The sequence below is a fragment of the Glycine soja genome, chromosome 10, assembly GCF_004193775.1.
Source record: "Glycine soja cultivar W05 chromosome 10, ASM419377v2, whole genome shotgun sequence".
NCBI lineage: Eukaryota > Viridiplantae > Streptophyta > Magnoliopsida > Fabales > Fabaceae > Glycine > Glycine soja.
In genome coordinates, this window is record NC_041011.1 from 40,260,795 (window position 1) to 40,276,084 (window position 15,290).

Genomic DNA, 15,290 nt, shown 5'->3' on the forward strand with positions numbered 1-15,290 from the left:
AAAATAACACCCCAATAATAAACAATTTTTTGAAATAGAACATGTGTATATAAAAATATATTCAAATATTTATTAACATATATTTATTAAAATTTGAACTAAATTAAAAATTCAAAATAATATAAAAATCTTACTCCCGTGAATTATTAAATATGAATTTAATATTTATTCAAAGCACATGATACCAAGCTAGTTTATTTAATAAAAGAAATACAACCATTTTTTTAGGTTAATTAAATCAAACAATATTTTTTTTTTATCATTTTACTTGTGATTTGTTCTCCTTTTTTATTTTTTAGTTTTAATTATTTTCCAACAAAAAATTATTTAGAAAGAAATTGACGGAATTATATAAACAATTAAGAAGATTAACATGAGTGTATATTTGGTTTAATTAAATGGTCAAATCTTATATGATTTTTTATTTTATATAATACCTTAATTAATTTATTATTTTTTGGAATGGTTTTTATAATTAAAATAATCAATTATCATGTGATTCAAATAATAAATAAAATCTTTTATTTATTAATTGTGATATATTTAAAGTATTGAAACTACGCAATTAACTATAAGTGTAAAATATTAAAATATGTGTGGAAATCATAATAAATGTATTTAATTAATATGACACGAAATCATAATAATTCATAATTTCACTTAATTTTTGTTATCCCAAAATCAAACATGCAAAAAAATTGAATTAAATCAACGTTTTAAAAGAAAAATAAAAGAAAGCATGCAAGGCAATACTAAATTGAAGAATATCTTATCTAAAATAACACTCTCAATAATAATATTTTTTTAAACATATACATGTATACAAATATATTTAAATATATTGACACATCTACTATCATAACTTATCAAGATTTAAATTAAATAAGTAATAATACAAAAATTTATTCTTATAAATTATAAAATATGAATTTAAAATTCGTACATTATACATTAGACTAATATTTAAATATTTTTAATGTTAAAAAGTACGAATATGCCATTAATCAACGGATAGTGAAAATACTCTTAGTACCTTCAAGTAGCAGTTAAAGATATTCATTTAAGTGTGGCAGATTTTATCCACAAGGGGTGCAATTTATTTATTTTTCTCTAACCCGAGCCATAGTAAAGCGTCTTCTCTGGTTTCAAACTTGCCCCTCGAGGGTTTGAAGTTTGGACTTTTTAGTTGGCATCGAGTTTTGGTAAATTCAATAATTGATTAGTCAATATTTTGGTCTCACCTTTATTCTTTATTCTTACCCCACACATCTTGTCACATGGGAAAATAGGAAAGAATATGTCTCACAAGAGATGGATATTCCGTGCCACAAACATTCTAAAATAGTTAATTATCCGCTAATAATCTATTGGGATTAGTCATATATGCTAGAACACACACATATACTTATAGATAAATTTTATATTATTATATCTTATAGAATTATTTCAGCATTAACAATTTTATATGATAATATAATTTTATTGATTTAACTGTTAAATAGTTGCACGTCACTTTAATTTCGTTTATGTCAATCTTGATAAACATTGAACAATAAAAGGGAAATTATTTGATTCATATTTTATGTGTATTTTTAAAAAAAATTATAATACTAATTTTAATATATATGAATAAAATATCAAATAATTTCACATTAACATTTTTTAAATATAATCTAGGTGAAAGAAACTTTAATCTAATAATAAATTTTAATATAAATTTATCTATCCAAATATAATTACTATCAACATAATAGATTAAAATTTAATAATAATTATTTGTTTCAAGGTATGATTAATGTAGTAAAAAATATATTAAAACTAAAATAGATAAGAGATAAAGAAATTTCAAAAAGATAAAATATAAAAAAATTAAATTAGTATGTAAAATAAAAAAGATAAAGATAATTAAGAGAGATAAAATAATTTATCTCCAATAAATTAGAGAAATTTCTTATGAAATCGGAGATCAAAGAAACAAATTAATTAAAATCAGAAAAAGAATGAAGAAATCATGGAAGAGATGAATGAATTCAAATTAGAGATAAGGTAGATGTGTACACAAGTTAATTAAAATGGTCCTTTCATGTAAAAGATAAGAGCGAGAAAAATAAATATTAATGATTAAATTTTATCACAAATAATCAAAATTAAAACGCGTATACGCGACTTCCTTTAATAATTATGCTTGTTTCACATACAATCGTTATTAAGATAAAATGGAAAAAAACCAATGATGCTTGTTTCATTTCATAATCTTTTCTAAGTTTTTTTTTTCTGTAAAAAAAAAAAAATCCATACCTAAACTTTATCACAATTTTTCCATTATCTACTCAAGTGTTTTAAATATAATTTTCCGGATTTACATGGATGAGAATGCCTAACCTAACTTCAACAAAATATTCATTATCACATAAAATAAAGATACTAATTAGATTTAGATCAGGATTAGCGATTAGGTTTGGTTATCAATTAATAAATTTTGATTTTGCTTATCAAGAAAAGAAAAGATAAAGATAAAGGGCTAATGTTACATTCGCTCGTCCTATATCAATATCACCTTCAAAACTTATGAAGATTTCTAAATATATTGCGTTGGCAAACTTAATTGTCTTTCTCTATCTTAATTTGAAATGCATTATTATCCAACAATAAGATAACAAAAGTAGTAAATTTAGTAGCATCGTGGGATTAAGATTTAGGAGAAAAAATCAAGAACTATTATTGGCAATCTAAATACCAGGAACCCCACCTCATCCTATAAAAGCTCACTGCCTCTGTTCCTCTAAGCCTTCCAAACTCTTTAATCTCTCTTCTTTCTTGAATCAAACTAAATTCCTTTGTTCAGAGACAAAGAACAACAACAACAACTGTAACCATGCTTGTCTACCAAGATCTTCTTACAGGTATAATAGTTTTCATCTTCAGAACTTGTCCTTCTTTTGTGTAGTTTTGGATCTCGTAGGATTGATTGTTGTTTACTTATGAATGAATTTCGTGTTATGTTTTCATGCACATGTGTTAACTTTCATGTGACTACTCACTTTGGTTATAATTCCTCTTCTTTAGACTAATAATAGTATTTTGCAAGCAGATAAGCTATTTGTCCAGGTAAGATTTTTCTTGTTTCTGCTCTGCCACAAGAATGATTTAAAATAATGGAGTTTGGAGGTTTTTGATTGTCTGTTTCTCCAGGTTAAATGCTTCTAGTTCAGTGGTCTAACCTTAGCTTTGAAGTTTTATCCAAATTTAGAATAGAAGTTTTTTGGTTTTGCTTTGGAGAAATTATTTTGGTAGTAGTGAACCATCGTGTGTCCACGATCTACATGTATTTAAATTTTTAATTTACTAAAAAAAATAATACTAAATTATATTTATATGTTATATGGAGATTAGTGAGACCATCAGGTCCGAAACACTTAATAATTTCTCTAATTTGTGACAGAAGTGCATAAAATTTTCTGATTTTGTCAAGAATTGCTGCACTTAATGTATTCATCCCTAAGGATGACTGGCCTAAAGCCTAATGACTTTAACTTGGTTGTGATTTTCAGTTGGTGTGGTTTCTACTTAGGGATTAAGATTTTTGCTTGTGTTGCTAGAGGATTGATCTCATGGTAATTTTCAAATGCTTGAACAGCTGAACTTATAAACTTCGTTTTATTGATGATTTTTTAGGTGACGAGCTTCTCTCTGACTCATTCCCGTACAAGGAAACTGAGAATGGAATGCTGTGGGAAGTGGAAGGAAAGGTTGGTAATTATTTTTATAATTTGCAACCTATGTTTCTTTGCATGCTTCATTTTCATGTCCACAAAACTATTTTTATGTCATACGTGCCATGTCGCGCCTCAACTTTATTATGTGTAATGTGGCTTTTGGCAGTGGGTTGTTCAAGGAGCAGTCAATGTAGATATTGGTGCTAACCCTTCTGCAGAAGGTGGGGATGAGGACGAGGGAGTTGATGATCAAGCTGTCAAAGTAGTTGATATTGTTGACACTTTTAGGCTTCAGGTAAATGATGGAGGGTTTCTTATTTCTTGTTAACCATGAGTTGATTTCTTCTAAAGAACAAATAACTTTATTATTTATTTTTATTTTTCAGGAACAACCACCCTTTGATAAGAAACAATTTATTACTTATATGAAGAGATATATTAAGTTGCTGACGGCCAAATTAGAGGGTGAGCAGCAAGAGTTGTTCAAGAAGCACATCGAGGGAGCAACTAAGTCCCTCCTATCAAAGCTCAAAGACCTCCAATTGTATGTGCTTTATCTTCTTTGGATATACATTGTTTATTGTTTGGTCGTTTCCTTTATGCATAAATGATTTCTTATTGTGATCAATGTGACAGTTTTGTGGGGGAGAGTATGCACGATGATGGAAGCCTTGTCTTTGCTTACTACAAGGAAGGTGCTACTGATCCAACTTTTATCTACTTTGCCTATGGATTGAAGGAAATCAAGTGCTGAGCACATGCAATGCATGCCCCTTAGTTATCTTTTATCTGAGTTGAAAAACTGTCTTTAATTTTAGTTCTTGTGTTTTGGGTTTTGGTTATGTTATTAGGACTTAGGAGGTTGTTTCAAGAGTTTAATTTGTATGCGTTTTTATGTTGGTTGGTATGAGAGGAACATGTTATCGTATAATAGTAATTTAAAAGAGTATCATGTGTTTTAGTTATGGCTCTGTGTTCTATTTGCCAATATAATTATGCTCTGGGTGATGTTCAAATCATTAAAATATTTTCTCATATTTCATATCCACAAATCACTTGTGATATTCAAACTGTGACCAAAGTATGGGCTTTACTACCATTCTAAAGCAAAACACATACATTTTGGTTATTAAAGAAGACGAGCTTTAGCGTGCAAAACTGGCTTAACAGGTTAATGTTGAGTTATTTTAATTTAAAATAAATAAATCCACGTGTCACATATCTAGTCCCGGTGTAACACGCTATGCTCATGGCAGTACCCAAAATGCAGATCAACATATGCAAATGTTGTTATGAGGGCAGTGCCAACAAAGACACCTTGAAGAAGCCAAGAAGGAGTAATCTGCATTCCATTTGTTCCAACCACTCAATTGCATGTCTTAATTCTTAACACCAAGTTACCAACTTGGGCATGATAGATAAATTATGAAAGTTTATATTTTATTATTTGAACAAATTAGGAATGTTATGGGATTTACCTTCCTTTTACTCTCTTTCCTTTTTTTACGGGATTCTAATTCCATGTTTAAGGGATTTGTCTCCTATGTTCTCCTATTTAATTAAAATGGATTACTTATTATTTGAATCGATAAAGCAAATATTTTTACAATCTCCTTATTTTTGTTCATTTGCATGGAAATGCTTTCTTTGGCTATTATGCATGCCGTTAACAATGGTTAGTGGAATAGTAGCAACCAGTCAATGTATTTAGAGATTACCAAACGCATAAATCAACTAGCATGAGATTGTTTCAACATGATAAGAAGTTTAAGTTTGAATCCAAAGTATCCAATCACGTTAAATACTTGAAATGAGAACTTTATTGTTTATAATGATCTTATCTCACTTAAATAGAATGGTCTCGAATAAAAAATACATGTAATATAAACCAAAAAAGTCAATATATATAGAAATGGTCCCCTTATTTCCAATCTTTTTTGTTCCCTGATAATGTCCTTATTTTTACCAAAAATACTGGTAATAGGCAGGACTGGTCTCTAGTATCCTTGAAAATTTTAGAAAGGCTTCTGGTTTAAAAGTGAGCATAGCTAAATCTAGAGCTTTTTATTCTTCCGGGGCGCCCAGATTGAGAAGTGCACTAACTTTATTTCAATCCACCACACAAATTGCTCGAATAAATATTTTGGCTTCTCTATTATCAAGGGATGTGTGAAAAGATCAGACTTCAACTTCATTTTCATTGTTGAGAAGCTTCTCAAGAAATTAGCTTCATGGAACACATTGCTTTCCAAATAAACCCGGGAGGGTTGCAATTACAACATATTGCATCATTTGCATGCAAATCAGTACGGCAAGGAACTTTATTTGGAAATGTAAAACAGTGATCGAGGGATAAATCTGGGAGAAGGTCGCTACGCCTGAGTCTCAAGGTGGGATAGGAACTAGTTGAGCAAAAGAAGCGAACCCATCTACTATAATGGCAGCTAAAAATCGTCATTATTCCTAAATGAACACTGCCAAAAATATCAGCTTAACTTTGTTAGTTTCAATTTGACGAAAATGACCTAATTAATACATTTTAAAAAAAATTAGGAACCAAATTAAATCTTTAACTTAAGAATCAAATCAAATATAATTTGTTGACCAAATTCATAATTAAGTCATAAATTTATAATATAGTATAGTCGCAATCTACATAGCTGCGCTCTTGAGAACAACTTGAATCGATACATGTATAAAAAGTAAAATAGTCCACAGGTTAAAATAAAATTCTGATCACAGCCTTAACACGTCTTGTTTGTTTATCATAGAGATTCGCAGCCTGATCAACAAGATTTTAAATATAGCAAGCCGATCAAATTTCTATTACTACTACAAAGTTGACGATCAGATTGTGTTTTTTATATATAAAAAAAATATATCATGACTCTGGCAAGCTGAAGGTTATCACACGATTAAAGATTGCCAAAAAATAAGAAAAAGATAATAAATGTCAAGCATCCGCTTAGGTTCTCCATTGGCTTGAAATATCTCAATGGATCTTTGTAAACTGAAAAATAGCTTGTTCCACAATCCAGCCTATGCATAATAGTTCAGACTTGCTTTCTTCTTTGCTTGGACTTGAATAATACCTTCATTAAAATCCTCGTGGTTCACCTACGTTTGGAACAAAAACAGATTTCACGAACATTCCAACATCAGGTAAAATATATAAAACAAATTACAAGTTGGTCTGGAGTTTTGTTACTGAAAAGAAAAAGAAAGTGGCAATAAAATTCTTAATCGCTCCAATTATAAGCTATGCTTGGCGTATATGTCACGGGATTATGTTGGTATTTATAAGAAAGGATCCGAACAGAAATGCCAACCAGTGATATCTCTCCTGGATTCATCATGGTGTTAATTTTTTTTTAATAAATTGATATTTAAGTTGTTGCATATCTTGGAAGAAAACAAACCTCAGTTGCATCACGGCGTAGAGCCAACATGCCAGCCTCAACACAGACAGCCTTCAGTTGTGCGCCATTGAAATCATCTGTGGACCGGGCAAGTTCTTCAAAGTTGACATCTGGGTGAACATTCATCTTCCTTGAATGAATCTAAAATATCAAAGTGAGGGTAGTCAGTAAATGTTTTGATTGAACAATGTGTCAGCAGGTAAAGTTTGGAAGACAACAAACCTGTAGAATTCGAGCTCTTGCTTCTTCACTTGGGTGTGGAAACTCAATTTTACGATCCAAACGACCAGAACGCATCAGGGCAGGATCAAGAATATCTGCACGGTTAGTTGCTGCTATCACCTGCAATTTACAAGAAAAAAAATGAAAAAAATGGCACTTCAATAACCTATAGCCTAACTGAACAAAAATCCAGTTAATTTGGTGCCAACTTACAAATCTAGTCACTACTCAAGTTGTAATAAATAGAAGTTAAACTATTGGACCAGCCCCTAAACATAGGATTTAAAAATATATAAACTATTATGCTTTACCCAAAGAAAGCAAAATTCTCTGAAGCATACTTATATAATGTCAATCAGAAAAAACATATAGATAACAAGAATTAAAGACAAACCTTGATCCGGTCATCACTGCTAAAACCATCAAGCTGATTAAGCAATTCTAACATAGTTCGTTGTACCTCTCTGTCTCCACTTACTTCACTGCAATTAGCCACAAGATACATCAAACTTAGAACCGAGACAATTTAACTAAGTAACACTCTGATCTCTCTACCTCAAAAAAGAAAGAAAAAAGTCAATTGCAAATGTATATCTAAATTACTGCCAGCTAATACCTATCAAAACGCTTTGTACCAATTGCATCAATTTCATCTATAAAAATAATGCATGGTGACTTCTCTTTTGCTAGTTGAAAGGCATCACGAACAAGTTTTGCTCCATCTCCTATGAACATCTGTACAAAATTGCAGGTTAGATCATTATAATCCAAACCCAGTCAAGAGACGTGAATACAAACAAATAAGGTAGTAGTGTGCAAGTGAAATAGAGGAAACAAGTCTTGACTATTTTAGATGTGTCAGATGAATCACTTGCTATTTGCCTATTTCGATGCAAGTTTGTACTCAGAATATTAAAAAAAGTAACATGAGGAATAATCCTTGCACAAACAAGTGATGTTGACATACATCACTGGCAAATTTTAACCAACAGAAACTGAAGAAAAATTATCAATATGACCCTACTTAATGACTATTCACGACTATTAGGAAAAAAATATGGGGGAAAAAGGTACAAAAATGTAACGATGGTATAATTAGTTGGTACAAACATGTAACAATGGAATCATTAGTCATGCTTACAAATATATAATGGAGAAAAAGAAAAAAACTAGAAATAAATTGTCATACCTGGACCAGTTGAGGGCCTGCCAATTTCAGAAAAGTGGCATTTGTCTGTGCTGCACAGGCACGGGCCATCAATGTTTTCCCAGTCCCCGGAGGTCCATATAACAGCACTCCCTTGGGAGGACGAACTCCTAACTTTTGGAATCGCTCCTTGTGGGTCATGGGCAAAACAATAGCTTCAACTAATTCTTGAATCTGTTGAGGAAGACCAAGTTATTGAAATGACCTGAGAGATTGCATTAACTAACCCAAACAAGGGCTTCAATAAATTAAGGCAAGAACCAAAGCTCACCTGCTTCTCTAATCCACCAATGTCATTGTAGTCCTCGGTTGGCTTTTCATCAACTTCCATGGCCTTAACTCTAGAATCATACTCAGAAGGCAAGGTATCCAAGATTAAGTAACTATCCTTGTTAACACCAACCAGATCACCAGGTTTTAACTTGTCAGGGTCAACAAGCCCAACAACAGGTAGAAAGATTGTCTGCAGTCAAAAGAAAACATAATTAAGCTCAAGATTAAAGAAATATGTACTATTGTACTGAGAGCTTTTCCTCGCTAAAAGAATAAGATAATATGAAATCATCGTCCATGTCACCTGTCGAGTAGAAGTCTTTAGCACAACACACTTTCCCTTCCTTTGTGAGTCAAGATCAATATTGGCACCATCTTCTTCAGCTTCGTCTTCTGGGTTCATTTCCAATATCTAAATGCAAAAAGTTATCACGTCATAATCCAAGAACAATGAGAAAAAATCAAGAAACAACTTTTTTCCATCCATTCCACAAGATTCAGAATTCAAAGCCCAAAAATCCCAAATACAACATCCAAAACAGAGAAACAAACAATGTAGCTACCTCAACGATGTTCCCAACGAGGTAGGGCAACTGCTTATTGAGCTTAATCTTCTCCTGATTCTCCTTGATCTTGTCCTTGTACGATTCCAACTCCAAATTGGTCCTCTGCAACTCTTCCTTCAGCCACCAAAAACAATTCAATTAAAAATCAGAAACCCTAATGGCTAAGAAGACGGAAGCAGCAAAAAAGATAGTGTAATCGATAGGGTTAGGGTTACAGAAGCAGAAGAAAAAACAAAAAGATTGTACTTTGAGGATGCGAATCTCGTTGTCGAGAAGACGAGAAGCTCTGACGACGTCGTCGGTGGTCATATTGGCGAGCTGGTCATCTTCGAAGTTGGCGTCCTCAACCATCGCGCTCGCCATGTCAATCCAATCGATTCAATAGTAACACTCACAAATTGGGGAAAGAAAGAACCAACTCTGCGCAACTACAAGTGTTTTCAAAGAGAGACCAAGCCGTGTTTTTATTTCTGTTTCCAGATTTTTTTTATAGGGTTTTATGTATATACTGAAATCAAATTCGACCCACATATATAAGTAATTAATCAAAAATATTAAACTAGACTTAAAATGTTGTTATAGAATAAATAATATAAATTAGAATTAAAACGTTATTTATTATTTAAAAAATATTACTTTATTAAATTAAGCTGTGTTTTATATATTTTAAAATAAAAAATATAAAATATAAAATATAAAATATTATATTAATTAAAATTAAAATACACGATTATTAAAAATATAACGTATAGAATTAAATTTAAATGAATCAAAATATAAATTAAATCTATCCTTAAATTTTATCAAACCTAATTTCTAAAATTCGTTAAAATTAAATTCAACTTAACTCACTGACGTGTTGAGGTATGAATTTTTTTTAGGCAGTGTTTATACTACTAGACACTACCGGTGTGATTCACGGAACTTTATTAATTTTTTATATTTTTTAAAAAATAAATAAAATCAATTCACATGTTTATAATTTGTTCTCTACCAAAAACATGTTTATAATATAATGCTTATTTATTAATTAGAAATAAAAAAAGATAAATGAATGTGTTTTCAATACAACTACAAAATAAATTTTGGCAATATTACTTTTCCAAAATCAAAGAAATATGTTTAAACAAATGAAACTGCATAAAAAATCCCAATGAAAAATATAATAAAATTATTTTTTATATAAAAAACACAAATTATTCAATTATAATCACTTTTATGGAGATCATTAATTTAATCTTCTAAAAAATAATAAAAACAAAATTAAATGAATGAATGAAAAGATATAAATTTCATAACATGTATTTTTTACGTAATTAATAACACGTACAATAATACTTAATAGATGTCTTGTGCATTATGTGTAAGTTAATAATAAATAAATGTAATTTAAAAAAAAATTGATAACTTAAAAAGACTAATAATAAACAAATATCATTTTATAAAAGTTAATTTGACATTACATCTTTTAGTTTTGTTTCTCATATTCAATTAACCTCTAACCCGTGCATTATATGGGGTAATACTTTTTATTATTTAAAATAATCAATTTAATAATAAATATAATTATATTAAAGTTAATTTGACATTACAATATTATAATTTAGCCTCTTGTGTTCAATTAATCTCTAAGTACATTTTTTCTTCAAACAAGACAAAGCATGATGAGGCTAATTGCCTCCTTTGGGCACTTTTAAAAACTTTTTTTCCAGATGGGTCATTTACAAACATTTTTCGTCGGGGGCTATTTTACATGTAAATTGCATGCAAGTCCCAAGCAAATTGCAAGCCAAACTGGCAGTTTTAATTTAAATTTAATTTATTTGTGTAATATATGTAATTTAATTTAAATTTTATTAATCGGGAAAAAAATTGGTAATTTATTTAAATTTCTGTATGTATTTAAATTTTTAATTTTGTTATTTGTATAGTATTTTAGTTAGTATTTTATGTTTTTTATGTAATATAATTTATAATTTAGTAAGAAAGTTAATATTATTTAGTTTACTTATTTTTTTTATTGGAATATATGATACGTTGTTAATTATATATATATATATATATATTTTGTTTAAATTTTTGTTTCTATAGAATTTTTTGTATTTATTTTAATTTATTTGTGTAATATATGTAATTTAATTTAAATTTTATTAACCGAAAAAAAAATTGGTAATTTATTTAAATTTCTATATGTATTTAAATTTTTAATTTTGTTATTTGTATATTATTTTAGTTAGTATTTTATGTTTTTTATGTAATATAATTTATAATTTTGTTAGAATGTTAATATTATTTAGTTTACTTATTTTTAATTTTTATTGGAATATATGATACGTTGTTAAATATATATATATATATATATATATATATATATATATTGTTTAAATTTTTTGTTTTCATAGTATTTTTTGGATTTATTTTAATTTATTTGTGTAATATATGTGATTTAATTTAAATTTTATTAATCGAAAAAAATTGGTAATTTATTTAAATTTATGTATGTATTTAAATTTTTAATTTTATTATTTGTATAGTATTTTAGTTAGTATTTTATGTTTTTATGTAATTTAATTTATAATTTTGTTATTTGTATAGTATTTTGTTGTTCAGATTTATGTATTTCGTTATTTATTGAGATTTTAATTAATTTGTTGTAAGTGAAATTAATTTTTTTTAGGTTAAATTTTTGTTCTCAATTTTTTGTATTATATTTTATTTTACAGTATCAATGACATCTTCATCAAGTGTACAAATTAAGTTTGGTCCAATAGATGGAGACGTTTTATGGATGCAACCTAAACATGTTTCAGAACATGTTTGGAATGGGGAACCAGACAAAAAATTGCACATCCGACGAGCTGTCCCGATTTATCAAGGTCAAGAAGAAATAACAGAGAAAATTATTCCTCTGCTTTGACAATCTGAGTTTTATTGGATAATGAAGATGGGCTACCTCAAAATAAATTCGTCATTAATTACTGCCTTGATTGAGAGATGGAGGCCCGAAACTCATACATTTCACATGAGATGCAGAGAGTGTACGATTACTCTTCAAGACGTCTCTGGATTATTAGATTTGCGTGTTGATGAGGCACCATTAATTGGTCAAACTAATCTTGATTGGGCTGAAGTGTGTGAAGAATTGTTGGGCGTCAGACCACAGGAAGGTGAACTTCAAGGCAGTGTGGTCAAATTAAGTTGGCTGGCGCAACATTTTTCACAAATAAATATTCATGACGGTAACGTAGAACATCTACAAAGGTTTATCCGTGCGTGGATTCTCAGATTCATAGGAGGTGCTCTCTAAACCACAAATGTCCATGCCAACATATAATTCTTGGCTAACATTAAAACTGGATGGTATCTCCAAACCACAAATATCCTCCTCATCAGGATGACTCCAGTTGATATTATTATAATGCAAAGCATCATTCCAAAATGGATTTTGAATTCCTTGTACACTTAATAGTCCAAAAAAAATTCAAATCATACTTATTTACCATTAAATACAATTGTCGTCAAATAATAAATGTATTGACGTATTTTTTAAGAGGAAATTATACCTTCTGCTGGGTGAACAATTCTTACTGGTTGAATCATATCAGTGACTTTATCGTCTGTATCATATATACCGTCAACACTGTCATCTTCGTCTAAAGACTCTTCAATGTATGAGTTAGACACAAGATAATCATCATCATCATCTTCGTTAACATGTAAATTGCTCATATTTGTTGGCGATTGTGTCTCATCATTGGATAAATAATTTCCACATGATGTAAGCGAATTTCCAGAATGAAACATTGAACCACCAGCCATATCCTTTTCTATGTACAATCCTAGAACTAACATTTGTTCTTGTTGTTTAAAACTTTCCAGCATCGTTTCAACATCTTCCTCATCACAAATTTGCAAGGCAATATATTTTCATGACATTAAAAATCTACAACTAATAGCATAAATAATTTTATTATTTTGTAACTTTACCTTATCTCCAATTTTTTTCTTCAAAGCATTGAAACTAATTCCACGTTTAATTTGAATCGCTTTTTTACTGCCTTCAAATATTACACCATCATTATCTTCATATACCCTTCCATTGAAATACAACACTGTTATAATCGAATTCATCGTGTACCTACAAAAATAATATTTTAATTAATTAATCATAATAAATTCAAAATAGTAAAATGTAATCACAAAAAGTCTCTTTAACACAATTTGACATTAAAACTTTATTCTATAAAAAAATTATTAACTTTAAATATTTTTTATGGTAAACACTTAAAAAAATAAACGATTCCAAGGTAGTAATTTTAAAGTCCAAATAAAACATAAACAAAGTTAGTATTATTTATAAATAATTCATTTTCACAATAATAACTTTAACATAGTACTTCAAATAAATATAATGGAAAAAAATTAATTTTAAATACTATTCAAGTTGAATGCTCATAAAATAAATTTACTATAACTTTATATTAAAATAAATTTCCACACTCAAAATACTTACTTCAAATAATTATGATGTTACAAATTTTTTTACTTTTAGATACTTTTGACAATACACGCTTGATCAATTTTTAACACACTAACAAAGTATCAACACCAACCTAATCTAATTAAAAATATACTAAAAATTTCATATTTACCAAATTTTTTCGGGACTCAAATATTTTCTTTAAATAAATATCATGACAAATTTCTTCTATTTTATACACACAAACAAGCATATAAAATATAAAACTAATTTAATTAAAAAATTATTAAAAACTATACATTCAAACTGCTCTAAAAAATTATTTTAAAAATATTTTATAATACAAATTATTTGACTGAAAATTACGAACCTGATTCAGCAATTTAAGTCTCAAGAAACAAATTTCAAACCTTATGCGCACAAATTTAAATCTCAAGAAACGCTCACAGTTTTTGAAAACTAAAATGTAGTTTTAAATACACAGCAACACTGAAGTATTGAGAACTAAAATATAGTTTTGAACACACAGCAACACTGAAGTAATTTTCGAGTATATAAAGGCCCTAAATCGCCATCTTCAATGGTCATTCCCTTCGCCCTAAATCACCAATGGCAGTTACAACTTGCCCTTAACTCGCCAATAGCGGTTGCAACTTGCCTTTTGGCCTGCCATCTGAAAAAGCAAGCCTGCCACCTGAAAAAGCAAGTGCCACAGGCCTACGACTATTGCAACACACAACAATTGGAACTCGCCAGTTTGACTGGCGGTTCCCACAACAACGTATATCACCATTAGCACTGATGATTTCTTCACAAACATAAACTCGCCCATTTCACTGGCGGTTTGCGTGTTGTATGCTTGCGTTTTACGTAGAAAAGATCCCCCTCGCAGAAATAGTTTAAAAACAACCCCATCTAAAAAATTAGTTTATAAAAGGACCCTAAATAGGAAAATTTGCCGCATGATCATTCTTAAAGGACAACGACCACTTTACAAATAGTTCGCCACAAATGAGAAATTTTATTCTATTATAACTAAATTTTATGCATCTAACTGTTGTTTAAAAAATAAGTATATAATACCGGTGCGATGCAGATGAAAAATCTTAATTTTATCAGAATAATAATACTTAGTACGTGTATATGAGCATTACCTGCGAGATAATACTTTTTATTATTTTAAAAAATTTAATTGGAAACTTAAAAAGAATAATAAATTAATTTGACATTACAATATTTTAGTTTTGTCTCTCATATTCAATTAACCTCTAACTCGTACATTATGTGTGGAGGTAATACTTTTTATTATTTAAAAAATTTAATTTAATGGTAAATAAATATAAATATAAATGTATTAAAATTAATTTGACATTACAACATTTTAGTTTAGCCTCTCATGTTCAATTA

General features: G+C 29.1%; 2 protein-coding genes across 2 annotated transcripts; one reads left to right on the forward strand and one right to left on the reverse strand.

Moving 5' to 3' along the window:
• Positions 1-2,589: 2,589 nt before the first annotated feature.
• Positions 2,590-4,681, forward strand: LOC114370110 (translationally-controlled tumor protein homolog). Its single transcript, XM_028327395.1, has 5 exons — positions 2,590-2,903; positions 3,676-3,749; positions 3,883-4,011; positions 4,103-4,260; positions 4,353-4,681. Exons 1-5 carry the CDS (start codon positions 2,876-2,878, stop codon positions 4,468-4,470), a joined length of 507 nt encoding a protein of 168 aa, XP_028183196.1. The 5' UTR covers positions 2,590-2,875; the 3' UTR covers positions 4,471-4,681.
• A 1,703-nt stretch (positions 4,682-6,384) lies between these two features.
• LOC114372184 (26S proteasome regulatory subunit 6A homolog) lies at positions 6,385-9,908 on the reverse strand. The gene is made up of 10 exons (XM_028329632.1): positions 9,650-9,908; positions 9,401-9,517; positions 9,142-9,249; positions 8,836-9,027; positions 8,547-8,738; positions 7,974-8,092; positions 7,752-7,839; positions 7,358-7,477; positions 7,136-7,276; positions 6,385-6,833 (listed from the first exon to the last, which is right to left on the reverse strand). Exons 1-10 carry the CDS (start codon positions 9,764-9,766, stop codon positions 6,756-6,758), a joined length of 1,272 nt encoding a protein of 423 aa, XP_028185433.1. The 5' UTR covers positions 9,767-9,908; the 3' UTR covers positions 6,385-6,755.
• Between the last annotated feature and the right edge of the window lie 5,382 nt (positions 9,909-15,290).

Excerpts from the sequence above, each read along its gene's own strand:
- LOC114370110 (XM_028327395.1), top strand. The coding sequence starts at position 2,876 with ATGCTTGTCTACCAAGATCTTCTTACAG. Across the intron at positions 2,904-3,675 it reads CTACCAAGATCTTCTTACAG|GTGACGAGCTTCTCTCTGAC; the intron begins GTATAATAGTTT and ends ATGATTTTTTAG. Across the intron at positions 3,750-3,882 it reads TGTGGGAAGTGGAAGGAAAG|TGGGTTGTTCAAGGAGCAGT; the intron begins GTTGGTAATTAT and ends GGCTTTTGGCAG.
- LOC114372184 (XM_028329632.1), bottom strand. The coding sequence starts at position 9,766 with ATGGCGAGCGCGATGGTTGAGGACGCCAACTTCGAAGATGACCAGCTC. Across the intron at positions 9,028-9,141 it reads TAAAGACTTCTACTCGACAG|ACAATCTTTCTACCTGTTGT; the intron begins GTGACATGGACG and ends TTTTGACTGCAG. Across the intron at positions 8,093-8,546 it reads CAGGCCCTCAACTGGTCCAG|ATGTTCATAGGAGATGGAGC; the intron begins GTATGACAATTT and ends AATTTTGTACAG.